Here is a 26,649-nt window from a genome sequence, read left to right as displayed (position 1 = left end):
GGGGGTATAATACAACATATTGTCCATTATCATATGAAAAAGATTTTATGTTTTACAGAGATAGTGTAATTTCTAAATTCGCAGTATTATGTATATGGACAGTAAAATTCAAAAATCTTACAGTAACCTCCTTTATTTAAAAAATATGCATAATTCACATATTCTAATCATATCAGCATTTGATAAATTAATGTGGAACTGCATCACTCCCAACATTTAACTGGAAACGGTTATAGGTTATATAAAAGACGGCTGGTTGCAGCTTGTCGTTCAATAATTGGATCGATTATTTTTGGGTAATTATATCAATAACTCTCATTAGAACTCTTATTTAGCAGTAAGTATAGCCTATTTGAAGTTGTGGAATTAGTTTGAGCACAGTCAACAAAACCAAAAATGAAGCTTAATATTTAAGGTCTGAGATGAACAGTTATGAATGAGGCTGTGGGGGATCACTGTTTATGCCCTTAAACTCTCGAGACATGTCTGCAGGTCCAGATTTACCTTCTTCGCTCTTGTAACTGCATACCTATCCTATAGCCTATTTATTAAATAATTCATAGTATTTACTGACAAATATGCTTGAATATTAAGTTGACTTTAAGGGGTTAAATGGGGTGCAAAAACATTACAGATACAGTTAGTATAAAAGGATTTCTTGGGGACTTTTTTCCATTCTTTCCCTTTTTATGTATTTGGAGGACATCACATGTTTGGGCTCCCCAAACAAGATTTCTAATTAAATGTAAGCCATTCCCAAGAACTGTAACAATGGAAGAAATTGAAATCATCAATAAAACAAATATTTGCAAAAGGTCCTGGCTATCTTTGATAGTCATTTATAATAAGTAACCTGAATCATCAGTTGTTTTGGACCCTACTGCAATGTTTTCATACAACTTGTCATGAGATTGTATACGAACATAAGGCTGTTGCACTACATGACATGAGAATAAAAATGTTTTTGAAGCCATAAATAAGTAATACTTTGATAGCACATAGCTCCAAAAAAAAACTGACAATAGCAGTTATTGTTTGCTAATGAATCGCAGAGCACGAATCAGCTCTGCAGCAACGGATCAAATTAGCGTGGTTTAGCGGAACTACTTGACTTAATGGAGCTGGCGAAAGAACACAGACTTGTCTCTACACCTCCAAGATTTGCTACCATCTGTTCCTTTGTTTACACCTCGCCGTTTCCATGGCAACGACAGGAGGCAGGTAGAAGTGGGAAATAGTTCGACTACATGGCTACACTCCATTACTGAACACTTCTTTATAATGAACTTAAAGAGCACAAGATTTTTTCTAAGGCAAGGACTGAAAATAGAAGCACACATTTAGTGGGTGTTGTAGCTGGAACTTGTGATAGCCACAGTCATATGTTTTTTGTGGAGAGTGTGAAAGTTCACAAAATTCAGTAATAGCTTTATCTCACATTAAACAATAGTCTCTGTTGCCTACTGCTTTTTTCTCTGTTGACATTACTAGCATTTAACTCGAAATAATTTGATCTATCGTGCACTCAGGTCTGTGCGTTATTCATGCTTTGGATCTAAATGGTGCTATATTGTCACCAATTATGAAGAATATGAATAATTTGTTCTTACATTGTCTTTCACAGTTTATATGCATATAGGATGATAATGAGGCTGTCTATTGTGAAGAGGTGGTGAGAAAGATGCCGATCTCACATGTCTCCGTTGCTCTGGGCCTGAAGAATTAACAGGTGTAAATCACAATGCATAAAGGTGACATGGATTAATCTTTCAGCTGGTAGAAATTGAAGCCCAGAGCCTTTAACTCATGAGAGCTGGATCTCATCTGTTTTCCAACCTTGCAAACACACCCAGACGTGGAAAAGATGGATCGGAGGTGAGAATCACACAACAGATGAAAATAATTAGGCCCTACTTGGAGGACAGATTTAATGAGGACAGCTTTAATGGGCAGGCAAGGAAATCACTACAGTTTCAACATGGCTAAATCAATATAAAACCAAAAGAAAACAAAAGTAAATTGCATATCTGCACTTATCATTATATACATTCTTCTATATATAAATATGTATGTGATTGTTTGGGTTTGATTTGTTCAACTATGCTGTTTCTATTTAAGCCCAGTAGTTAAAGGCAAACAAGTGTCTTTATCTTTAAATTAGTAAGTTTAAAGAAAATGATCTGCAATAAAAACAGAAAAAAAATCAAAATAATCTTTTTTTAATGATAATCCTATAAATCCTGAAATCCTATACTTTTTATAATTTTAGCAATTTACTTAATACCAGGTATGGAAAAGTGATGAAAAATCCCTTAGTCAGATCAATGTTTTTTTTTATTATCTAATCATCTGCAGGAAACAGGAAACAAGTACAAAACAAGAATTTCAAAAGACAACAGATAAAAATGAACTGGTAGGGCTACAGTGCAATCTCTTGTCCTCATTAAACCAAAAATCTGTCATGAAGTGCTACAAACTGTTTCTGGACTTTAAATGATACACTACAAATGTTCTCATTTTCAGCATGAAGTAAATGATTTTTCTCAATTAGTTAATTATATTCTTTCTGTTGATTTTTCACTTTTAAATTTGAATCATAATGAAAAGCAAAAAAAAAAAAAAAAAAAAAAACCCCAGAACTACTTTACATAGTAAGACATTTAACAACAAATTAGGTTTCTTGCTTAAACCCTGACTTCAGTGAAACTTGGCACTCAAATGCATAGAAAAGTTTGCTCATTCTGAACAAATAAAATATTTTAAGTGTTCAACTGCCCTAATGCACACAACAGGAGACTGTGAAATCTGTCGGATCTGCGTCAATGCCATATGTTCATTAACAACCTGCTGCTCATTGCTGAGGGTAAAAAACAATTTTTACATTTTTTGAATTTTTGAAACATTGCATAACACATAAATCCACAAAATATCTCAAGGTACATCTAAGGCTGAGAGTTTGACTTCGGTAGAGAATTAAACTATGCGGTTGAACAGTTTGACAATTCAACAGTACAAAACAAACAATCCATCCATCAGAATGTTGTCTTAACCAGAGCGAACATAATACATTGAAATGGAAATGTTCAAGTGGACGGTAGAGGGGGGAGTGAAAAACTAGACGCTCTTTGATGCTCTGTGGTGGAGTCCCAAACTGAAGAGGTCTGTTTGTATTGCATACGAGAAGTCTTGGAATCAAATCTTTTGGAGCAGTTCGAGCTGAGGCATCCTCGCTGTGCCCGCTCACACATAATTTTTCAGCTGACAGCACAGATTTCCGTTCCTTAGAATTAACAGCCAAGTCGATTCATGACTATGTCTGGAACTCGAATGGTATTAGCTTAGTTTGTTTATTATTTCTTCTCTGGTTTTTCCCACTAATTATGACTGAGCTTCACAGAGTTCTTATACATGCATTCATGACGTTAGTCCTCAGAGATGACGTCTATGTCGTCCGAGCTGCCCTGCTGAGTAGCTACTCTCCAGCGGTTCACGTGCTGGTTTCCCTTTCTCTTCTGCTGCAGCTCGGGCGATTCCTCTTCCAGTTTCTGCCTCTTGTGCTTGGTTCTCCGGTTCTGAAACCATACCTTAACCTTCAAAAGACAGAAAGAGACTTTGTTCACTATATAGAAAACACTTCTAGTTATTAGTTTAGTGTAGGTTACTTATTTCTGTGGTGACAGCTCTGACTTTTTTGGAATAAATAATCCATCTTAAATTATCAGTATGCCACTATTATAAAACATAATAGTGTTACTGCCACGTAATGTGTAATAGTCCAGAGAGGTGTAAAGGATGTAGAAGATTTTATATGTGTTTTATACAAATAACTTTATTTTCAATTCTTTTTCATACACCAGTGTAACCGACAGCAACATTCCTTCCATTGATTCTTGACATTAGAAATAGTGCCACGACACAGTGTTTTCTGCTTGCATCTGTTGATGAGGTCGTGTCTGATCCTGCTGACGCAGAGAGCTTTTATTTTAACGTTATGGCAGTCTGTATAGTGAAACACATTCCGTTATCTGTGTTTTACATGGACATTTTAACACATTCAAAGGAAATAAAGAAAAGAAATTAGTTGCTCCAGGAAAATGCTTATATGATTACCTCTTTTAAAATAATGTATTACATGCTAAAATACTCCTAAGCCAACCTGACTCAAATGAAAACACTGAGCTGTTGCAGATCATCAGCCGCACTTGCGTCAACAAGCATTTGTGTGTAACACTGATTGTGAAATCCGACTGTAAATGCATGTTGAATACATGTCTTGGCATTCTGTAGGCCCAACCCAAGGTAGTGAAGGACAACTGACTTCCGTCCTGTGATGACATGATGTAGGCCTGAAGAAAGTGCGTGGATGAGAATGTGTGGGTTCACCACATCCTGCTGGCTCAGTGACGTGGAATGTGTCAGTGTCCATTTGTGTTTGTGTGTGTTTGTGTGTGTGTGTGTGTGTATAGGAGCTGCTGAGTCGGTCTTGTTTTATCTCTCCTTACCTGGGTCTCAGTAAGACAGAGGCCATTGGCCAGCTGCTTGCGCTCAGCACCCACTACGTAGTGGTTCTTCTCAAAAGCACGCTCCAGTCGCAGCAGCTGTGAGGGGGAGAAGGCCGTGCGGATGCGCTTGGGCTTGCGCGAGAATGGTCCATGCAGCAGCAGGTTTTCCGGGCTGCTGTCCTCACCTGCGCAAGAGAGCATGAGAGATGTACAGGATGAGAGATGTCTTGGAAAGTAGTGAAATAACCTAATATATTTTTGTGGTTTGTAAATAGTCAGATTATATTGTCATCTATTTGTCTGCTATCTGTTAGTATGCATGATAATATTTTTAAGCTAATAAAAATTCTATTATCAGTAATAAGGCTGATTAAAAAAATATGTAATATGTAAAAAATGTAAATTAATTATAATATATAATAAAATTGTTGTTATCATGTAATAATATTTTTCAGCCTATAATAAAAGTGGACATGCAAAAGTAATGTGAATTTCAGAATTAGCCAGTGCTAACCATATTCACTCAGGTAAACCATGCTCAGATGATTTTGTTTTACTGAAAGGAACGGCATTCAGATGTATTTTTCCATCACACACCATCACCCTGATTTTCATACAAATGCACGGCTGTAACGTCTCAATGTCGCATCCTAAGTAAATATCTTAGCATGAAAAGATGCAAAAACAATTGCTATGAATTTTGATAGGCAGTTAAGCAAATGTAAAACCCCCACATTTTGTCTCATTTCTTTCAGCATAAGGCTATAGTAAAATGCGGTCATTATCAGTTCCGTGGGGTGTGTGACCTTCATCCCACCGCAGGCTGCATCTGGCAGACCGAGTCCATATGCCGTTTATTAAAAAACACACAGAAGAGGCGAAGCATTTTTCATAAACAAATGGATCTATAACTCAGAGATGAGATGTGTCGGCCTTGAAAAGAATATTCAGCAAAAGCACAACCGCAGGCACGCACAAACAAAGTTTGTCCCATCAGAGCGGTTGAAGCTTTGGACAGTGCAGGCCACTGAGGTGGGACAAGACGAGCTATTGTTAATAAAAAACTAACCAAAATGTATCAGAGTGCAGGTGTGCACCAACAGATGTTCATAATCAGCATACACACCTTCTGAATAGATGTTGTAACTTCAACCACATTGTTGGAAATTAGCTAGGCATACAAATAAGTTTAGTGTGTATTTAAATCTCATGATGCCTTCACCTGTCCACTTTCAAAGTTTTTTTTTTTTAGTAAGTACAAAAATTTTAAGATACAGACTTTTTGCTGAATTTTTTATCCATTATATCTAATTCTAATTAAAGTAGATTAATTATTAATTATGAAGATTAATTTAATTATCTTTAATGGGCAATTTTATTGTGCATCTGCATACAAACAATTCGATATGGAGCAAATTCTTGACTTTAGTCATCAGAACAACTATAAAGATGTACCAGTTCTCAGTACAAAAGAGCCCTAATGACATCCACAGTGCGTGAAATGTGGATTACCATGAAGCTGCTCACACCAGGATCTGAATCTGAAGACAATGCATCTGAATTGACTCTTTCAGACAAGCATTAAGCCATCACAGGGAAACGATTTAATTTCAAAGAGCCCCTCAGCTAGCTTAATGATATATTCTCAGCAACTGTGCATGAGATGACCATCAAAATAAAGAGCTGGTTTGGATCCAAACACAGATTTGCTAGTTTGTTTACAGAGCACTGGTTCAAAAAAAAACAAAAAAAAAACGTCTTATGGCAGCTTGTAGAATGCTTTCAATAACAGAGGTTTGCAAAGCTCCTAATAAGGTATGCACTTTACTTCGTTTACTGACGGGTGCATATTATCTGCCACAGAACTGTCATTGACAGTTGTTTTCAGCTGGAGTGCTGAAAAACCCTTTGAACATAAGAGTTAAAATGCAAGTAGCCAATGCTTGGCAGAGGGGAAAAATGTAAACAGCCCCATGAGGTCAGAAGGTGTTGAAAAGGCATCCTGAAACTGCAATCAAGGTGCTCTGAGAAGCGGCAGAAATAAACACTGACTATTAAAGCCATACCCTATCCCCTGAATACAGAGCTTAGTTAGAAACTGGCTATGTTTGTTCTGTATAGTATTCAGACTGGCATCATCTCCATGTGTGGCATCACCTTGCGGTCTCCTTCGAGAGAGCTGGTGGAACATAGTGGCGGGTAGTGATGGAGATTCAGGCCTCCTGAAGAGCCGGCAGCCCCTCCGGGGGTTTGGGCTCAAACAGTCCCTGGCCTATCCATGGCAAGGATGCCCCCGCCATGAGGAAAAGGGAACCAGATGGCACCCAGATCAGCTTTACTAGCATTCCCTTGGCACAAACAAGCTTGGTCTTGTCAGTACTGCTCTCATTAAAGGCAGGGAAAAGGGTGGCATACAGTGGGAAATAAAGACACACTGGATCATTTGGTCTGCAACAGCCGCCAAGTCAGCCGTCCCTGATTTGAACACAGTTTAAATCTGAGTTAAAAATTTAAATACACCCTGACTGCAGGCTATAGTAAAATTGGACGTAAAAACCTATTGTAGAAATATTTTGTATTAAGTGACTGCTACATTAGTATAAACACTAAGCACTACATTTTCAGACTTGACAAAAAAAATAACAGTTATACAAATAAAATGTTAATTCATGCTGTCTTGTTCTATAATTCTTGTAAAGTTAATAAAACAAAATCTTACTGGTCACTGAATAAGAATTGAAGTCGACACTTATTGTCATTGTACAGAGTAAATGAATAAGCTGTTAATCATTTCATTTCATTTTATTTTGTTCATTTAAGATAAGAAACATGCTCTAGATAAAAAACTAATTCAGATGTTATGTTTGTTTATGAAAATAGATTAATGCTGATTAAAGCTTCCTCAAAAGGATGAATCAATGAAAGTAATTGTTTCATGCAGCATTAGCTTCCCTTGTATTTTAAAGTAATGTGATACGACAAGAAGTCCCAGGAAAGAGAATAATTGCAAATAGAGAGTGGTCTGTTTCTCCAGTCTAAAACAACACAGCAGTCTGCTAGACGCACCCATAACACAAAACCTTGCATATGTACAACAGCAGGCTAGACAGGGATCCTGTTTACATTGTGCTGCATGAGAGATCTAAGGACACGCACCTATAGTTTTTGCTCGTTCAGGAAGTGACTAAGTTAAAATCCTATACGCGCATTAGTGCCGACAAAAAAAAGTGACACTCATGATAGGTAATCCTTTCCCACTCAATCCCCTCGGCTATATTTAGCCTTGTCCAAACAGTGGTTTTCTAGGTTATTGGACACCATCAGTGAGTGGATCATCTCTGTCCATAAACAAAGAGACTCTATCTGAGTCCCCGGATCTGAGTAACAGCGACAACAACCTCAGACTTCCACCAATTACCTGAGTCCTATGCCCCCAGGGCCCTTGGCTGAGCTGAGTGCGTCACCCAGCACACCTGATGTGGCTGAGCTTTCTCACTTCGCCTTGCAGCAAGGACAGCCATGTCAGACGCTGCGAGCCTGTTGCTTTAACAAATTGACTTGTAAGCAAGACCACCCACAATCAGTTATATTCACTAACCGTTAAAACAAACAACACAGTAAAATGATCCGAATACATATAAAGAGATCTGATCACTCTCTGCAGTTTCTGCTATATTTATGGACATGATCTCACGTTTTAGAGAATCGTTATAACATCAGGCTTTTCATGCAAAAATACTACACTCACCTTCTTACACTGAATTATTCATCAGACATGACGATTCAGCCATGACCATTTCCCCATTAAAAAGGCTTATTTTACTTAATAACATGTTTTATATGTATCATGTATTTGTTACTCTCCTACAAAAACATTTTGGATTTTGCAATTTTAAAATGGTTGTCTAGTTGATAAATTGAATCAGTCATAATCTTATCATTATCATCTAGGAAGATGAGGAATAGACCACACCAACATTGACAAGTCCTGTAGCAAACACCATGATAAGGAAAAGTGTTGTGTTTTCCATATGAAGAGTCTTACATCAGTGAATCGTGATGTGCTATAAGAAATCTTAAATAACAGCGATAAGCAAATCTTGTTCTCAAATCTTCAGATCTTTTCATATTTGAATAAATGATTTTATCTTGGAGTAATAGAGTTCATTTGTACCAGTCATCATCTGGTTAATGCAATCAGTTTAAAATCTTCCTTTAGCCTATTATATAGCTCATAGTTTAACAGTGCTGAATACTAAATAAATAAATTCAAAAAAAAAAAAAAAAACAATCAACGACTAGAAGAGTAGATATCTACACCCAGAAATATACATGACATTTTAAAATAATTGATAATAAATGCTATCCTTAATATCTGTTTAATTACTTCATTATTGTTATGTAGATATAATGACCTTTATTTCTTTTGTAAAATATTTTTATGATTTCTTTCATGATGTTTCCTCTAATATGGAACATGTCATTCTTAAACTATTTACACTATTTATAAACGTTTTTTTCTGTTCAAAGGTGACTTTCTAATTTAATAAAGATAATTACATAGCTAATTAGCAAGCCTGCATATTTTTTATTTATTTGTTTATTTGTTTGTTTATTTATTTATTTATTTATTTATGTAGATCTTTGGTGATTTTTGTTATAATCTGGTGAGTCATTTCATTTCGTTTGCAAGATTTTCCTACAGCCCCATACATTTCTCCTTTCCTGAGTGTGCAATCCTTCACACGCACGCGCGCGCGCACGCACATACACACACAAACACACACACACACACACACTTAATTCACGTACAGAAGAGTGTTTTATTCTCCTAGTGGGATGACACGTGCTCGAAACTTTTTGCGTACTGAGCCTGAGCACTGAGTGTCTTTTTGTGTAGAAATTACTCTAAATGAAAGAAAAGAAAAGAGAAAAGAAAACAGGATGCGTATTGTGGTTGCTTTATGTTATGGCTAATTCTGACACCAGGAAAATAAGAGAAATTTGATTTGGAGATAGCGCGGGACTGGACCGTGCGTAACATTTTGCGTGCGGTTTTGTGGCCTGTGAAGCTCTAGCCTAAAATAACACACCTGTTACTGACTCAGCTGGGGAGATAAGACATGCAAAATGATTTAGAAATAAGAGTTTCAAGCTTTCCGAATCAGGCGTTGCTCTCACTCGTTTTCATACAGCTCAGATGCTGCAGCAAAAAGACAAGGAGCTTGCATGATACAGATGGCAGAGTGCAGCAGTTATTTCTTTCCCCTGATTAATACTGACCTTGAAAGCGGTGTCCGAGGTATCTGTTTCTGAGCACCCAGGGGTAGAAGTGCAGGCTGTCCCGCTGGTGTGGGGTGAAGAAGGGCTGAGTGGGGATGGGCAGGTGCCGCAGAGCCAGTGCGGAGTTGGCTGAGTGGGAGCCCGGGTCCGGGAACATCATGTCCGCGTTAACGTTCCCGTACAGCGTCCGAGCCGAGTTCTGAAAGCAGCTGCCGAACGGAGCCGGATGCACAGACTCGGTGTAGCGCAGAGCCGTGGGGCGAATCGGTTCATCTCCAGCGCTGGAGGAGTTTGAGTCTTTTCCGACCAGAGATTCAATCGTGAAACACTTTTTGTGCTGGAACATTATTGTGCGATTGGTACTGAAATGACGGTTTCAAGATAAAAACGAATTCCCAAGATGCACACACACACACACAAAAAAAAATCCCCTATCAAATCTCCACTGAATGGTTTCTGAAAGTAATCAGAGTCTTTCTGCAATCCATAACTTCATGCGCGCGACATTCCTCTCGGCTGTGCCTGTGCAGCCGCGCGTCCGAGCTCGGGATGCAGGTGCACTCTGGCTTCTCCAAGTCCAAACCCGGACAGCTTTCTGATATTCACCTGACAGTGTCACCTAATGTTCATTCAAAACTCAGCTTTAGGATGCCGCAAAACACCAGTCAGTTCAGGTAATGATCACACCGTCTGTTTGCTTCGCCTGACAGGCTAGCCTGAGCTCCAAGAGCGCGGAACACCTTGGCACACTAATATGATCGATGATCAGACAGCTTTTGAGCTCCAGCCTGTCACTCATTCACTCACTCACTCTCTCACTCACTAACCTCAATACCTGCTCCCCGATCTGCGCGCTGAGGTGTGGTGCGCATGCGCACATGCAGCCAAGCAAACGCCAAGCACACAGCCATTTTGTTCACGTTAAATTGTTCCGTGTCATATATCAGTAGCCTGATAAACAGAAAAATGGTCCTGTTTCCGCTGATTCACTGTTCCTTATACACCAAATAAAAGAAATTAGCTGTAGTTTGAATAAACAGGCGTTTTATGAGCAGTGTGTGCAGTGGGGGTCAGTCAGGGTCAGTCAGGGTCAGTCACGTCTTAAATCACAGCCTACCTGTGAGTGAAGGATGAAAAAAAATCGAAAAGTTGCACATTTAAATCCGTCGAATCATAACTTACTTCATTATTAAAGTACTCCACAAGGCCTATTCGTTTCTTATGAAAAGCTGTTAAAATATTTTATAGGCTATTTCAAGTATTTTATTTGCACATTATACTAGGACCATTTCCGTTTTATCTAAATTAATCTATCTATTAATTAAATTTATGCAAAATATCTGCTGCAGCCACTCTTTATTCCTTACTGTTAGTTTATAATTTACATGAATAGGCCTAACAGTGAAAATAATATCTGAATCATTTGAGTTAAAGAAATTTAGTTTTAAATATAGAATACATGTCAACTACAATATTTAAATAAAAAAAAAAAGCAAATGACTGAACAAACAGACAAGTTATAACCAACCAAACTGACCAAAATGTTTTTATTAAAGGAAATCTTTATTTCAGAAGCTCTGGTCTAGAAAAAAAAATCATATATTAGGCTATATGCTAAATTTTAAACCTTAAATTGACCCTTTATTTGCAGTGTGCTTAATAGAAAATATACAGAAGTCTATATTAGTTCAGTAAGCCTATAAAACTTCTATTGTTTAATAGAAATGAGATGAAACTAAAACCTGGGGTTTAACATAGCAGATGGGACTTTAATTTATTAGGTGATGCGCACGAGCACCTCAAATCATTTGCTTAAATGATTGTTTTACATAAAGGCCGCCGTTTAATATCTCTGAGTCTTACTGAAGGTTTGCTGTTGGCGAGCCTGCACTCGCCTGGAGCCATAGAGAGGTTATAACGGGTGGGCGGAATGAGGAGGAAGTTCAGCATACGGAGTTTATGAACGCGCCTTAATGAAGCGGTTCCACATCAAGGGGAGCAGGCCATTGATCTCTCAGCTCAGCGTGTCTCAAGTGCCTCTCCTTGTCTCATTTGTCAGTTACAATCGTTCATAGTTGTTGAGGGAGGACGGAGGCTAATGGGCTAGATCAGAGTCCCGGAATCCCCGGACAGATGTCACCCCTTTCAGGACGAACAATCGCGGCTTATGCGGCGCACAAAAGCCCCCTGCTCGGGAAAGCCGTGTGAAGCACGCAGGCCACAGACCCTTCCGCTGCAGCTCCGAAAAAACCCCGAAAATCCTCCTCTCCTCCCTGCCCGCTCAATCCTGCAGCAGATAATTAATAGCTTTCTCTGGCCAATTTTGGCCCCTTTTGCCTCCGACTCAAATGGTCATTAACATCTATTAATTTTGCCTCTGGCCATTGATTACAGATTGGGCGCCGCTGAAAGGCTATAACAGTTGGAGTTTTTGTAAGCTGTCCGGGTGTGAAGGCGAAAATGTGATTATTGTTCCCCTGCCTGCTATTAACTGAAGTTAAGCCTCCTTTGAAAATCCCGAAGCCAGTGTTGGCTCTTTTACTGGTCGCCGACTAAAGAGGAGATGAAGCGCCATCTATTCTTATAAACTTTACAGCGTTTTAAAAAAGACGCATTAAAACTCTGAAAGTGGAAAAATCTGAGACTGAAGCAATTTCTGCAAGTACTATAGAGCCAATCTGAACTTCCACTGCTGAATCAGGCAAATAAAACAGTTTCATGAGAGCAGATCATAAGTGAATTGTGTGGGGAATTTCTGAACTTGTGTATTTCTGAACCCCATATATATCACCTGTGTTAATAATAATAATAATTATATATATAAAATATTATTATTATTATTATTATTATTATTATTACTATTATTATTATTATTATTATTATTATTATTATTTGCACATAGGTGATAAATGATCCTGAATTCTCGTTTTACTGAGAAAGCAAACAGCTTTACAAGACACAAGCACAAAACTCATGTTTATAATAAAATAATTCTACATTTTCATCATATTTAATATTCAAAGTTTTATTGCATTAGTACTGTTTTTAAATTATTATTATTATTTGTAACATTTTCGGCTCTAAAATTAAATGCATCATAAATCAATTCATAAACCTCATTTCAGCGACTAGGCTTGAATCCGAGTCTGCAGAGCTGAGGGATCTCAGGCCTGGTGCGTGACACTGAAAAGCCTGGGAAAGATGATCCTCTTTGGTCTTGATAGAAACACTTAGCAGTTGTGGAAGATGAATGACAGAAAGACATAATAATTACTGATGTATAATTTCAGGGGTTAATTTTTTTTTTGTTTTTTTTTTTGAATTGCTAAAAATGCATTTAACAAAAAAAAACAAAACAAAAAAAAAACCCACAAGCATGAGAACATGTTAATTGTTGGATCCTTTTTAAAAGCTTAATTGCTGGTTTAATTTAATGTACACCACATTCCTATGAATCCCTGCCACAGCCTGCAAATCTTATTTAAAGAATCGCATTATTTCCTCACAGTTGATCGGATCTGATGGTGGGAATCTGGGTGCTGAGACTGAGAGCTGTTTCTTGCTTATACACACTGCCCTCTGGTGTGTGATGTGCCAGTCGGAGCAGCTCCTCAGCTACTTTTATTTCATCTGTAGACTACAGCAGATCGCCTGTAGGCCTAGACTTCAGTGTGCATCGGCAGCTTAAGCTACAAAATCTAACACAGTAAAAATGCTAAATTTTTAATACAGCTGTTCACTTTTAATGAGTACATGCATCTCGTGGAGCCCATGCTGTCCTATGATAAACAACTTAAGAACCAATTATAGGTTATTTTAAATGGCTATTTTACTGTTATGTTTTATAAAAATTATTATTTTAAATAACTGATCTATATTTTAGCCAAGGCAACCTCATTTAGTTATTCATGTAATGGTCCATTAAGTTATTCTAGTGCAGATACTACTACTGCTACTACTGCTGCTGCTGCTGATAATAATAATAATAATAATAATAATGATAATAATAGATTTATTTAGTCTCAAGGAACACAAAAAAAAGGCTCAGAATCATTCAGGAAAATATCACTAAAATGGTAATAATGAAATAAACCATCACAAACATTGTAATAATAAAACAAAATTCAAAATCAAACAATCAATGAAAATCATACCTAGGCCTAAACAGCATTAATTTTAATGAGAAAAAGTTCACACCTCATCACACAATGCATAAAAGAAAAAACGCTATACACAGTATTTTTTTTTAATTATGAAAGAAAAATATTAATAGCCATAAAGCCACATAGTGACAGGATGCCTTAATTTCTTGTTTAACAAGAATGCTGAGAGACTGAGTGCTCTGTGTGTGTGACTTGGACTTGGTGCTTGCCGTGTTCACGTTTCAGGAGCTTCTTCTCTGTCCACAGATCTGAGCTCTCCGGCTTGTCTCATGGATGTTTCCTGCTTGAAGTCAGTGCCCTGGTCGTTGGGTCGTTCCTCGCCCTCTCTGCTCTTCCTCCATTTGGTCCTCCTGTTCTGAAACCACACTTTGACCTGTGTTTCGGTGAGACGCAGCGCCGAGGCGAGCAGCACTTTCTCCGAGCCTGTCATGTAGCGCTGCTTAGAGAAAACCTCCTCCAGCTTTTGCAGCTGCTCCGCGCTAAAAACCGTGCGGATCCTCCGACACGTCTTCAGCCCAAAATCACCACTACATGTTAAACCGAGCGACGGGTTCCCTGAAAACACAAGTGCATTAAAGTTAGTCAACTCTGTCGCGCGAGCTCACTGTCATTTCGGGAGTAATCAACAAAAGCTCGGTGCTATGCATGCAATTAGACCTGTAGTTTATAGTGCATCATATGCTAGTCTTACCATCATGAAGCCGTGTCTCAATGTTTCTGTATGCCGCATTCTGACGATGGTAAAACTGCGGAGCGTAAACGCACGCGGATCCCAAGGCAGCAACAAAAGGCCTGTTTGTTAAGGCTGGAAATAAAGCTCCGCGCATGATCACTTTAGGTTGTGTATAAGCAGTGTGACTGTCCAGAGCTGGCTTTCGGGGTCCGGAAGAGAGGATCCAGTCAATGCTGAAGCTCTTTGGTTGCTCTCTTGGTGGAAAAAGTGCTGATCCCCTGAACCACGTCGTGTCCATGTTGCGTCTTGACAAGCTCTGTGCGGAATGAAGGAAGGGCGGAAAAGCGCGAGCGCTTTTAACTGCGAGCATCAGCTACTTTCGCTTCCAGTCTCTGAGACGGGGTTTTAAAGGGATTACGGGTGATTTGTCATAAAGGCTCAGGCAGATCAACTACTAACACTCCAGTTACAACCTGCAGTTTTAACCATTTCACGTAGATTTAAAGCGAATTGTAGACTGTTTTAGCTACACACGCTAATACACACTCACAAGAGCGTGGCGAGTTTAGCACCAAATTCATTAAGCTCTAAAATCACCTCGAGTTTGGAGAAAATAGAGCTAAATTCAGGCTGAATACAAAGATAACATGTCAAACTGTTCTCAGCAGTGGTGTGAAAAGTTAAGAAGGTTAGCAGTATGGTGTGGCTACAGGTTTAAAAATGTTGTTTTTGGTGATTAGCCTATTAAAGTAATATTCACGTGCCATTTGCACTTAAGCTAATAGCCTAAAAAAACATTTACACGTTCAGTCATTATAAAGGTAAATTATTGTGTCTGCTGTAATGTTTGGATTACAGGTTATCTTTTTTTTTTTTTTAAATCTTAAATTCGTTTTTTTTTTTACTTTACAGGACATGTGTTTGTACCTTTTATCTAGTTTAGCCTACAAAATGACCTGACTAGGTTATAATTAGCATCTTGCTACACATGGAATAAAACTGAGTTAGCAAAACTAACTCAAAAGAACATCGATGCTGAAGAGTAAAAGCTGGTTTTGTCTCACTCAAATGAGTCAGAATGATTCATGAAAACATCCTGAAATCTACATCTTTGACTACACTGATGGAAGAAAGCACAAGAAGGCCTTTTTTCCCTTCTGTGGATATGTTTGTAGCCCACAGACAGGTGACAAATTAAACAATGTTAATTTGATTGATTAATTTAAATTGAATAAACAATTAGAGAAACATAACAAATGCAAGTCTACTCACTTGTACCTTTGTTTTAGGTACTTTGCATCACTTGTACCTTTATCATAGGTATCCGCTTTATTGTGGTCAGGCTTGTGATAGATCAAGAGGCAGAAATACACCCAGGATGGACACCAGTCCATTGCAAGGCACCATGCACACACACATACAATCATTCATACCTGGGGCAATTAAGCATAGACAGTTCAGCATGTCTTTAGGAGGTTTGAGGACTCGAGAACCTGGAGTTAACCAACGTGAACACAAGGAGAACATGCACAGAAACTCTGTAAAGACCTCAGGACCAAACCATAGACCCTAGAGATGTGATGAAGCAAATCTACCCGCTATAACACCATGCTGCTCTGTGACACATCACTTCATGACACAGTTAAACAATCAACATCCTACCATGCTCTGTGGAATGTATAAAAAGGCTGAGCAAGAGCTGTCTATCTTAATTTTGGATCAAGATGGCAAGAGGAAAAGATCTAAGTGACTTGGAATGAGGGCAGTAACTTCAGTCACAAAGACTAATCATCTGGCTAGTATTTCAACAGGAACAGTGAATGGAGTCACCTTTGTTTAAATCTGCATTTAGATAACAAATATGATTGGAAATTTTGGCCAAAGCACAGATTCATTTACCATGATACTTGTGCATTATTGTGGCATGTAACAAAAAAAGTAGAAGAGCAACTGTTCTTCTGGTAAATACAGTGAATGCAGGACATGATCAAACTGTCAGCAGGAAAAGTCTGTCCAGAACTATGCAGAGAGGGATATTAAAGTAGGGCTCCAGTGCATAAACCCCTCATTACAAAAATGAACACACATTTAAGAGTTGAGTGGTGCAAACAAAGATGTGTACAGAGAAGTGAAAAAAAATTATATGGTCAGATAATTCATCCTTCACCATCTCAACGAGTGGGTGAGCATATCTTTGGCACACAATAAGAGAAATGTACAGGGAGGGAGCCCAGTGGCACTGTTATGCTCTGGGAGGCATTTTGCTGGCATGGTCTGGAGCCGCTCCTGGCTGGAAGGGTCACTGCAAATCAATGCAGTTATCCATTGATGAAAAGGTCTATCCTGATGGGAGCGATCTCCAGGATGAGAATGCCCTCATGAGGGTTCACTGAATGGACAGATGCGTATGAAAATGATCACATGGTATTTCCTTCACAGTCACCAGATCTCAACCCAACTCAACACCTATGGATGATTTTGGAGCAACGTGTCAGACAACACTCTCTACCACTGCCACTAAAACACCAATTAAGGGAATAATTTTTTGTAAGAATGGTGTTCATCCCCTACAGAACAGTTCAAGAGACTTGTAGAATCTGTGCCACGGCACACTGAAGCTGTTCTTGTGACACATGTTGACCTAACACCTTACTAAGACACCTTTAATTTGTCACAAATCTATAGGATTACCTGACTCAGGTTACCAATGACAGAAAGATTCACTTTGCAAGTACTTGGACAAGGCAGAGTTCAATTTTAGCTTCATCACCTGATCAAATTCTTGCTGGGCCCAAATCCCTGAAGAATCAGTATGATCCTTTTATGAAACCCAGCCCTGATCAGATGCTCTAAAATAGGAGCAAATGCCAAGTTAATGTAAAGCAATTTACAGGATCCATTTTCACATAAATATTAGAAACTTGGCCGAGAGCATGTCAAAGTAAGGAAAGCTCTCAAGTTTTAAGGCCGTTTTATATTGAACTGTTCTCCATTACTAGATATTGATAGGCTAACACATTACTAAAGTTCAACATTAAATTTAAACTCATCTCTGATGACAGTCACTGCTAACTGATGTGAGGCTGCCAGAAGAAAGATGCACATCTGAGGTCAAAGAGGAAAGAGAGGAAATCAACTCAAAAAAGAACACAAATACATCTTGCATACAATCTACATACAAGCTGTCTCTGGCCTTTGAACAGAAAAACCCCATACCCACTGCATTATGGTGGTGGAAGTCAGAGACACTCAAAACAGCCATGCATTTCCAGAATAATCTCCCAGAAGCATTTTGAAACAAGTCGAGACTTGTTCCTGGATATTTTCATGTCAAACGGATTCATCTCGTCTTGAGCACTATGTGCCAATACTGTTAGTTTGCTGTCAGTTTTATACATTACAGTTTGCATCAAAGTGGGTGTGTAGGCATGTACTCATGATATGAGCTTTAAAAATGTTCCTTTTGTCACACTTAAGGCATGTGTAATATGAGTTGCCAACTAACACACACTGCTTCAAACTGGATACCCAGTGCCCTGATCTGGTATCTCTGTGTTAACCAACACTTCTTCACTAGAACATGGAGCCAGCTGAAAAAAAGCCAACAATCAGCCAAATTTACTCTCAGCACCTCAGCATTTAATGGCTCCAAGGCTGAGTTCAAATCTCATGTTAACTTGTAACATGTAAAGCTCTGTCTCATTTGCAAGTCAATTTGGATTAATGCAGCAAAGTTAAATGCCAATCTAACAGGAGGAAGTGGGGGAAAAGTCCCAGGTTACAGCAGCTTGAGAAGATAAGGAAAGAAGTGTCTTGGCGGAAGCACTTGTTAGCCTTCACCATCCCCCTTTGGTAGCTATCGTATGATAGGGGATAGCTGGCTGTTGGGTGGGAATTGGCAGGTGACCCAAAGGGTGGAAATGTGAAATAGTAAGAAAAAAGTAAATGTATCTCTTGTAATAATCCCATTTAATACATCTTTGAAAGTGATTCAAGCTTGCTCTTGTCAAAACGTAGTCATTCAAAAATTCAGTTTGACCCCACTGACTGTCACATCCATATCACAGCATGTTGCATCTTTACCCTCAAGAGGTCAAGAGACTTTTAGACGTCTTTGGTAAAGAGAACGCAGGCATGCTCCTCTCTTCTTATACTATACCTTTCAGTACTGCAGAACTGCAGTGCCAATCATGACTTAGTCCAGCCCAAACCAACTAACTTCTAGACTTGGGATAAAACATGGTATAAAAACTAAGTAGACTGGACTTTTTATATAAATATGAATAGTGTGCAAATGTCCTCAAAGTACCCTTAAAACATTTAAGTACATCAGCATCAAGTCATTCATTCTAAATTCAGCATACACAAATAAAATGCTAATTACTGCACCATGAGAAAGAGTCCAAGAAAATGCCATTGCTACAGCTTCACCAGTTTGAAACTCAACTTCTGAAATTCATATGATGAAAGCTCATATTAGTAGTAACATTGCTGACTTCTCAGTGCAGTACCTGAAAGGTCTGACAGTTCAGTTCTGTCCAAGTAAAACAGAGGCAGCTTCATCAAAGATTATCATAATACTGTCCAGTAGCAATAAAACCTCAGTGTCTGTTTATGTCTTGTTTTCGGTGTTTCCGGTTAAATAACCAGGTTATTTAAGCGAAACTCTCCACAACAATGTCCCTATACATAGAGAAATGTCATTATCATGGAACAGAGCATCAGCAGGCCAGGCGTGTTAGCTGAACTGGCACCAGGGCGTTTGGCTGATATCGCACTCCAGCAAGGTGCTGATGACGGTGCAGGGGGCTCCACTGATCATCAGCTCCTGTCGAGACTCCACCTTGTAGCGCAGGTTGGTCAGACCACCCTCTGGGTCGATTTTAAATTGTTCCTGCCAAAAAACACAAAGCAATCTTTAAAATATCAAAATACAATAACAAATAAATATTATTCAAATTAAATTATTATATTCAGTAGTACCTAGTAGCCCAACAGTTTAAAAAAAAAAAAAAAAAAAAAAGTGGTATTGTTTTGGCTGTCACAACAAAATGAAATCAGTAACCCTGCAAGTTTATAACAAAAAAACCTTTACATAGCTTCAGAAAAATAATTGTTACTGCAGCGGAAAATTCTGAGAACCAGCTCTGTATAACAATTACAAATCACCTTTGTATTTAGAGCTCATTACTTCAGTTATAATGACTTTTTCCCTAACAAAACTGTATTGCTCTCTAGTATGAAATTCTGTGGCACAGATGGTAGCATTGCTGCCTCACAGCTCCAGGGTCCCATGTGCCCCACGTCAGTGTGGGTTTCATCCCATCTCCCAAAAACAAACCTGTAGGTGTACTGGCTACTCTAAATTGCCCCTAGTGAGTGTGTGTGTGTGTGTGTGTGTGTGTGTACATGGTGCCCTACGATGAACTGGTGTAACATCAAAGATGCATTCCTACATCACACTCAGTGTTCCCGGGACAGACTCTGGATTGACCAAGACACCGACTAGGATAAAAAGCTTACCGGAGATGAATGAACACAGTGGATCTAAACACAGGTTTTCGATTCATCTTCAGCAACCGCTTTATCGTAGTCAGGGTCATGGTGTAGGAGTGGTGTAACTACATTGACATACTATTTATTGCAGTAGTATCGGATTTAAGGTATAGGCCTTTTTCTGCAGGTACTGGGTCTTCTTTTACAGGCTGCTGCCACCTCCTGGTTTGGCGAGTTATTTCTAGTTATTTCTACGTGCTGCAGGTGCATGTAGGTGCATATTCTGTCAGCTCATGTTTGCAAAGTGTCTGAGTGCAACTTATCACAGTAATCCATGGGAGGCAATTATAAACTTGCTTTGGTTGGCGATAGTTCTTCAATGTCGGCTTGGTTTATCAGAAGCTTTGGATAGGTTTAGTGGATCGTGATACTCATCAACTACATACTTCCAAACAAATTTTCTGACGTGTCAGAAATTCATCATGACATCAGACAAATCGATTCAATGCATTAATCGGGCATCGTTTATAAAGTGTTGTCTATGTGCATGTGCTTGGTCACTACTGTCCTGTACCTGTTTTTGTGCAGCTATCCTCTTCTGGTCTCTCTTCCTCCAGGCTGGGTCATGAATATGCCTGAATGTTTTGTACCCTGTGGTTATTCCTTTTGGCCTGAACAGCTGTGTGAAGATTAGACAGCAAGTCATAGTACATGTTATCCAAGGCAACATTTTATCAAAAGACTTGTGAATTTTCTCTCTTATCAACCTGCAGTTCTGCTGCTCGTAGTCTTCTGAAGAACTCGTCATCTTCTCTCCCCCAACCCCAAAACCGATTGGACATTCCATTGCACTGTGAGTAGAATTACCACCGTGTTGAGTTAGGTACACTTTTCTGTAGTGTCTAGAACAAAATAACAATAAAGAGATGTATGGCAATTTCTTACCATTTGATAATGTTTCTTGGTAAGCAGCAGAATCCCTCCTACATATGTTTTATAGTGATACAGTGGGTGAAGCTCTGGTGAAGCTACATGGAAGGGTCCCTCCTCTGGGAATCCATAGTCTAGAGCTTCATTTTGAGGCAGCAAGTCCACATCATGCATCGCTATGTAGTCTGTATCATTTCCGCTCTCCATGTAGCCAACGTTGATGAGAGAGGCTCTGTTGAAGCTGATACACATGATATGACAATTACAAGTTCCTCTGTCTAAATTTAGCAGCCTTCAGTTCTGCAAAGTAGGGATGTAAAATGTATTACATGCCAGGGTTCAGCACATTACTGATCATTAACGCTTCATCATTATTATTGGGAATCTCAAGCTTTCACACACGTATTTTTCTTTCATTTGATATATATTTATTTGTGTTTTTTAACCGTTACAATTATTTAAAGGCTGCTGCCTCTGATGAATTGCCACACGAGTTATATCTGGTCAGTGCTGCTCTTTTCCAGTCATAGACAGGGTAGAGCCAGAGGTGCCAACAATGATAAAAACAGGGGGGGAAAAAACATAATTTTACCACAAAGTCCTTAGCCTACAGCAGAGCACATGACAGCAATATTTTTTCAGCCAAACAGTAAGAAAATAGCAAGGTAAAAGTCCAGTAGGAACGCTACTTAATATTTATTTTGACCAAAGACAGCACAGTCACGCCCACTTGTTGGCTCACTAGACTGACGCTCATGAATTCACACGTCAAAGTTCACCTTAGTGAAGCTGGCACAAAGATAAAGAAACCACTACCAGAATCCAGTGTGCCTCTTTTATTTCCCACATCCTTTCCTCATCAGTGAACTGGCTTTATTCACGTTTGTTCTGACTACTGCTTTAGCTGAGAAAAGAGAAATGAATAGTTTACCAGTGTCTCCTGTATCGCTATAACAAGGGGTGAAAAACTGTAAACGTGACAGCTAAACTGTAGATGTTGGCACCTCAGTAGAGAGGAGCTGATGACTTTTGCATGTCAGCAAATGGGCTATTGTCAGTGACTGTGCACCTACAAAATGACCTATATGTTAACTTTACCTCTTGTCAGTGAGGAGATAGGTGTACCTAATAAACTGGCAACTGTGTATACAAATTACAGTATTCCAACAACATTTCAATAGAATGCATTACATGTGTATAATAAAGCCCCACAATAAAACACTGCAACTTCAAATGCATATCCAACTTAACACAACTAATCATGAAGAACAAAATCAAACTCTCACCGTAAATGATCCACCTGGTTAATGACAAGAATCTTGTGTCGTATTTTCTTTTTACTGAGGAAAGCGTGCATGTACGGCACAAAAATAAGAAGTTCTTCAAAACGTTCCCTGAAGGGAACAATGACAGCCATTTTGTGAGGGCCCCATGAGGCGTCATCAACGGCTGAAGTCTGTCTCTCTAAAGGACACGGCTGATGGGGAGGACGATCAGACAATAGTGCCTGGTTCAGATCAGCTGAACAGCTCAGCTGCAGCCAGAGAAGAGAGCCGAGGACGAGCACCACGCAGAGACCGAACAGCTTCAGCACCGTGCACTTTTTCCATAGAAATCTGAAGCAGAGAAAAACAGAGTGAACTGTGACAGACAATACAAAAATCTCTGTGAAGATGAATCAGCAAGAACACTGTTAGCAAAACGGGTTAGTTGTAGACGTGCACCGATCCAATACACACTTTCTGTATAGGGGTTGATAGTGGCCTGAAACACACTGTCTGATCCACTGACATATTTTACACTGTGAATGTGCGTGATGTTGACCTAACTGACCCAACAAAGACCTGCACTGAACACTGGATACAGCTTATCTTGAAAGCCCAACTGCTGTCAAGCCACTAATGCAATAAATACACAACAGATTGAAGAGCTGAGCTGAGCTGTAGGATGTCAATATCTGATCAATATCAGGTATGAGCACATACACAGAGCTCCAATATTGGGATCATATTAAGAAATAAGAAATTGAAATAAAAAAAGTCACATTGGTCTGTCCCTGGTTAGTTGTTATCTGAACACTGCTTGAGGTCTCTTTTGGGAGAAAATAATCAAAACCACAGGTTAGAGGCTTCCAGAAAGTGTTACAGATTTAAACCTAATCAGGGTTACACAATATATTTGCTAATTCTTATCGCAACACTGACATTTGTGGGACTGATAATGCAGAAGACAGCTCTGTGAAAATTCAACCTTCTGTTAAACAAACTAGTAAACTGATGGCATGCTAAGAGCATCCTGACTAACCTACGATGCTCCAGATATATATTCAAGGGTTTTTGATGAAATCACATCATCCACCAAGCAGCAATACATAATGCAGGGAAATACACTAATGATTTAACGTCAAGCCTGATCACAATTAAAAAAATATATTTACATATATACGTAACATAGTATTTTGCTCATGTTATGAAGCCCTAAATCTCTCAGTTGCAATGCATATTGTGCAATCATTACTTATAATCCAAGTGTAGAAGATAATTCATATGAGCATTGACTAATTGGCTAAAGTTAACTGAAGAATCCATCTGATTTGTGGTGCATGCAAACCCAGGTTACACCTGCATAAAAAAGCAACACCTGCATAAAAAATGCAATCTTCTTGCTTTCTAAAGTGTCAAGCAATCACACACAGGTAGTATAGATCAGATATTACTCACAGCACATCTGCATGATGATGAGCCTTTTGCTTTTCATTTCTTGGATGTTCAGAAATGAAGAAAGAAACAAAACAACAGCTAGTTCTTAGCTGCCTGTATGTGTGCAGTGTGGCATCACCAGCTTTAGATTTACCTCTAATACCTTTCAAACAGACTCCAGATGGATAAGACAATGTCCTTACCTTCTGTCCTCTTTAAAGTAGAGCACTGGTTTTCTCCGGGAAGAGTACATCATCTTGCTTCTAACAAAAGCGTTACTGCTGTTTATAAGGGTTTTTACCTGCAGTAGACAGACACACTAACCGCACTATAGGCTGAAACTGTGATCTCCAGCTAAACAGCTGCCTACATTATAATACACTCGGCTCTTTCCCAGTTCCCCCTTTCCTGCAGTCCCACTCTTTCGTTACCGGGTAGACAACAAAACATCCTCATATTTGTTCTCCTTCATAACTGCGGAATTTCAGTGTTTCTAGTTTAATCAACGATCATTAGCAGCTCTTTCTCTATCGCGAATAAGTCGCAAGGTTTTGTGGCTGGCTGAAACCAGCAAGTTCCGACACGTAGCCGCACCGCTAACCGGCCAAAAAGTCGCAACGATCAACTAAACTGTACCCTTTACACACTTCATTCCACAAAGTACTGCCTCTTACAATACTAGTTATATATAGTTTTATTATACTAATAAAAGACAGCGCGGTCTGTTTTGTATATCGTCACATCTATGTAAAACAGCGTAAATAAAAGACAGTGAGGCAAAAAAAGAAAAAAAAAATCACACGCTGGCTATTTTCATTGAGTCCGACCGCTAAAGAGTCTGGAAGGAAACAACGTAACCTGGGGGAAGGTTCCTAGGCTCGTTTGAAGCGGAACAGATACTATTTTAAGACAGTATTGCTTCTTCGCAACAGTTAAATGTGTGTATAATTTAAATGTTTAATGTCTTATAATTTATTAAGTGTTTCATAATTTCAAACACGCATTAGGATTTGCACTATTGCCTTGCAATAGGCTTAGTGCTCTCTGTTTCACAGGGGTTGAAGGTTGTAATTTTTAAAAACTGTTTCTGGAGCTTTAGTACTGGTAAGATACCACAGAAAAACTGATTTCATTACAGTTCTCTAGTAATCTAGCTGGAAAAGTGTTCTTCCCCTTTTTCATTAAAGCGAAACAGGCGTTGGTAAATGTAAAATGTCAACAGTTTCTCTTGAAACCTTCTCACCAGGTCAAACACTGGCACTGAATGACAAGGAACCCTGGTGACTATCCTGGGTTCAAACAACCATAGTTACAAATGTTACTAGTGTTCTGTTTCATCCCTCCAAACAACCAGGGGCACTGAGCATCACCTGGATAACCTGTGGATTCCACAATGTCATGAACTGGAGGAACTGACCCTCCTGGAAAAGTGTCCTAAGATGACCTCCTGAGAGTGGCAGCGTTAACCTTGTAACCCATTGAAGGCGTACGGTGACGCCCAGGTATCAGCAGCACAAACTTCCTGGAACTGCACATGCCCATGAGGATGAGACACTTCTTACAGAGTGGCATGTCACAGTAGGCATTCATCCTGCCTATAGGCTATGGTGATGACATGATACCACCCAGTGGGCCAATCTCTTTTTAGACGTGCAAGCCTCTCATTTCTTTCCTCCATGACAGACGAACAGTTAGTCTGAGGAATGGATGGCCGCTGTTTGGTTCAAGTAGTACAGTAGGGTGCACACTGAGCAAAACAGAGAATGCTCCATAGATTCACCTTCATGGAGCATTGCAAGGTCAATCGATTGGTTTCCCAACTCCCACTCATTTTTCTGAAGTGATCACTAGCACAAAGGCAGTTCTCACAGACACCCATTTCATTTCAACATCTTACACAGGCTTATACCACAAAGGGGACTTTCCATGCCAGGTTGTATGGAGGGAGGCGCTTCACTCATCTCACAAAATTAGAATAAGTTTATGAGGTCCCAAAGGGATGCCAACCATGGTGCTGTGACCTGTCACAACGGCTGCCACATACAACTTTAGTGTTTATTGGGACTTGCCACTATCAAGCAGTCCCTGAAGAAAGATTGGGGGGGGATCCTAGCAGGATGATGTTCCAACCACTAGGGAAAATATCAGTGGGAAACAAGGTCTGGGTGACCATCTTGTAGTCACAAGTAGGACTGTAACTTTCTTGCTGAATTCTGTGCAACATGGAAAGAATAAGTGGTAGAGGTGGAAATGTGTGCAGTAGATGGCAGGGCCAGTCATGGGCCAGTCTGGATCCACTAGAAAGAACCACAACTGGCAATGAGTTGACTTGGCACCTTGTCAAACTTGTCCCTGCTCTGGGACACCAGTTCTGGGTGAAGTTGCCACTGTCTCAGGTGTATAAGCTGTCTTGCTTGTACAGTTGAAGACTATTGTATATTCCCAGTAGATGAGTTGTTCTCAATGATTCTAACTGAGCATGAGCCAATTTAATTGCTTCATTAATATATGTCTTTTGTTCAGGAATGCTGAGTTTGGCCACAGTGTGACATGTTCAAACTCCGGTCGCCAACACAGATACTGAATGCTGTTGTAATTCGCTGACTCATCTGGCTCTTTCATATGTCAAGTTGTACAAACTGCTGAGCACCAAATCCAGGTACCACTGTGGGACCATTTCTTTGTGTGAAGGTCTGAGACATTCCACACATTGAAGAAAAGTTCTGAATAGTTTATGCACTCTCAGAGGCAGTCAATCTGGCACTGTTGCACAGACAATGCTGCCACACTGCCACTTTTAGGGTAGACCCAGAAGGAGACCCTTCTAGCCAACTCTTCAAAAAAAAAACTACAAAACATTGTTTACAGTGTATTCAAGATAAGGAGTTTATACCTGGTATTTT

At 39.3% G+C, this 26,649-nt stretch overlaps 3 protein-coding genes across 4 annotated transcripts; all 3 read right to left on the bottom strand.

Moving 5' to 3' along the window:
• Positions 1-1,259: 1,259 nt before the first annotated feature.
• Positions 1,260-10,749, bottom strand: LOC113529266 (homeobox protein EMX1). The gene is made up of 3 exons (XM_026918333.3): positions 9,786-10,749; positions 4,503-4,687; positions 1,260-3,590 (listed from the first exon to the last, which is right to left on the bottom strand). Exons 1-3 carry the CDS (start codon positions 10,129-10,131, stop codon positions 3,423-3,425), a joined length of 699 nt encoding a protein of 232 aa, XP_026774134.1. The 5' UTR covers positions 10,132-10,749; the 3' UTR covers positions 1,260-3,422.
• A 2,034-nt stretch (positions 10,750-12,783) lies between these two features.
• emx3 (empty spiracles homeobox 3) lies at positions 12,784-15,483 on the bottom strand. Its single transcript, XM_026918326.3, has 2 exons — positions 14,640-15,483; positions 12,784-14,503 (listed from the first exon to the last, which is right to left on the bottom strand). The coding sequence occupies exons 1-2, from the start codon at positions 14,989-14,991 to the stop codon at positions 14,163-14,165; spliced, it is 693 nt and encodes a 230-aa protein (XP_026774127.1). The 5' UTR covers positions 14,992-15,483; the 3' UTR covers positions 12,784-14,162.
• Positions 15,484-18,571: 3,088 nt separating this feature from the next.
• Positions 18,572-24,617, bottom strand: b4galt7 (xylosylprotein beta 1,4-galactosyltransferase, polypeptide 7 (galactosyltransferase I)). Of its 2 annotated transcripts, XM_053235305.1 has the most exons (7): positions 23,950-24,617; positions 23,768-23,806; positions 22,334-22,663; positions 21,063-21,288; positions 20,885-20,968; positions 20,692-20,796; positions 18,572-19,515 (listed from the first exon to the last, which is right to left on the bottom strand). In XM_053235305.1, exons 1-7 carry the CDS (start codon positions 24,000-24,002, stop codon positions 19,360-19,362), a joined length of 993 nt encoding a protein of 330 aa, XP_053091280.1. In that variant the 5' UTR covers positions 24,003-24,617; the 3' UTR covers positions 18,572-19,359. The 2 variants fall into 2 exon arrangements, with proteins under 2 accessions (XP_053091280.1, XP_026774383.3); XM_026918582.3 differs by lacking the exon at positions 23,768-23,806 and having other exon boundaries at positions 23,950-24,614.
• Positions 24,618-26,649: the final 2,032 nt, after the last annotated feature.

The sequence above is a fragment of the Pangasianodon hypophthalmus genome, chromosome 7 (assembly GCF_027358585.1).
Source record: "Pangasianodon hypophthalmus isolate fPanHyp1 chromosome 7, fPanHyp1.pri, whole genome shotgun sequence".
In the NCBI taxonomy this organism is placed as follows: Eukaryota; Metazoa; Chordata; class Actinopteri; order Siluriformes; family Pangasiidae; genus Pangasianodon; species Pangasianodon hypophthalmus.
Note: the sequence above shows the minus strand (reverse complement) of the source record. Positions and strands in the feature narration are given on the sequence as shown.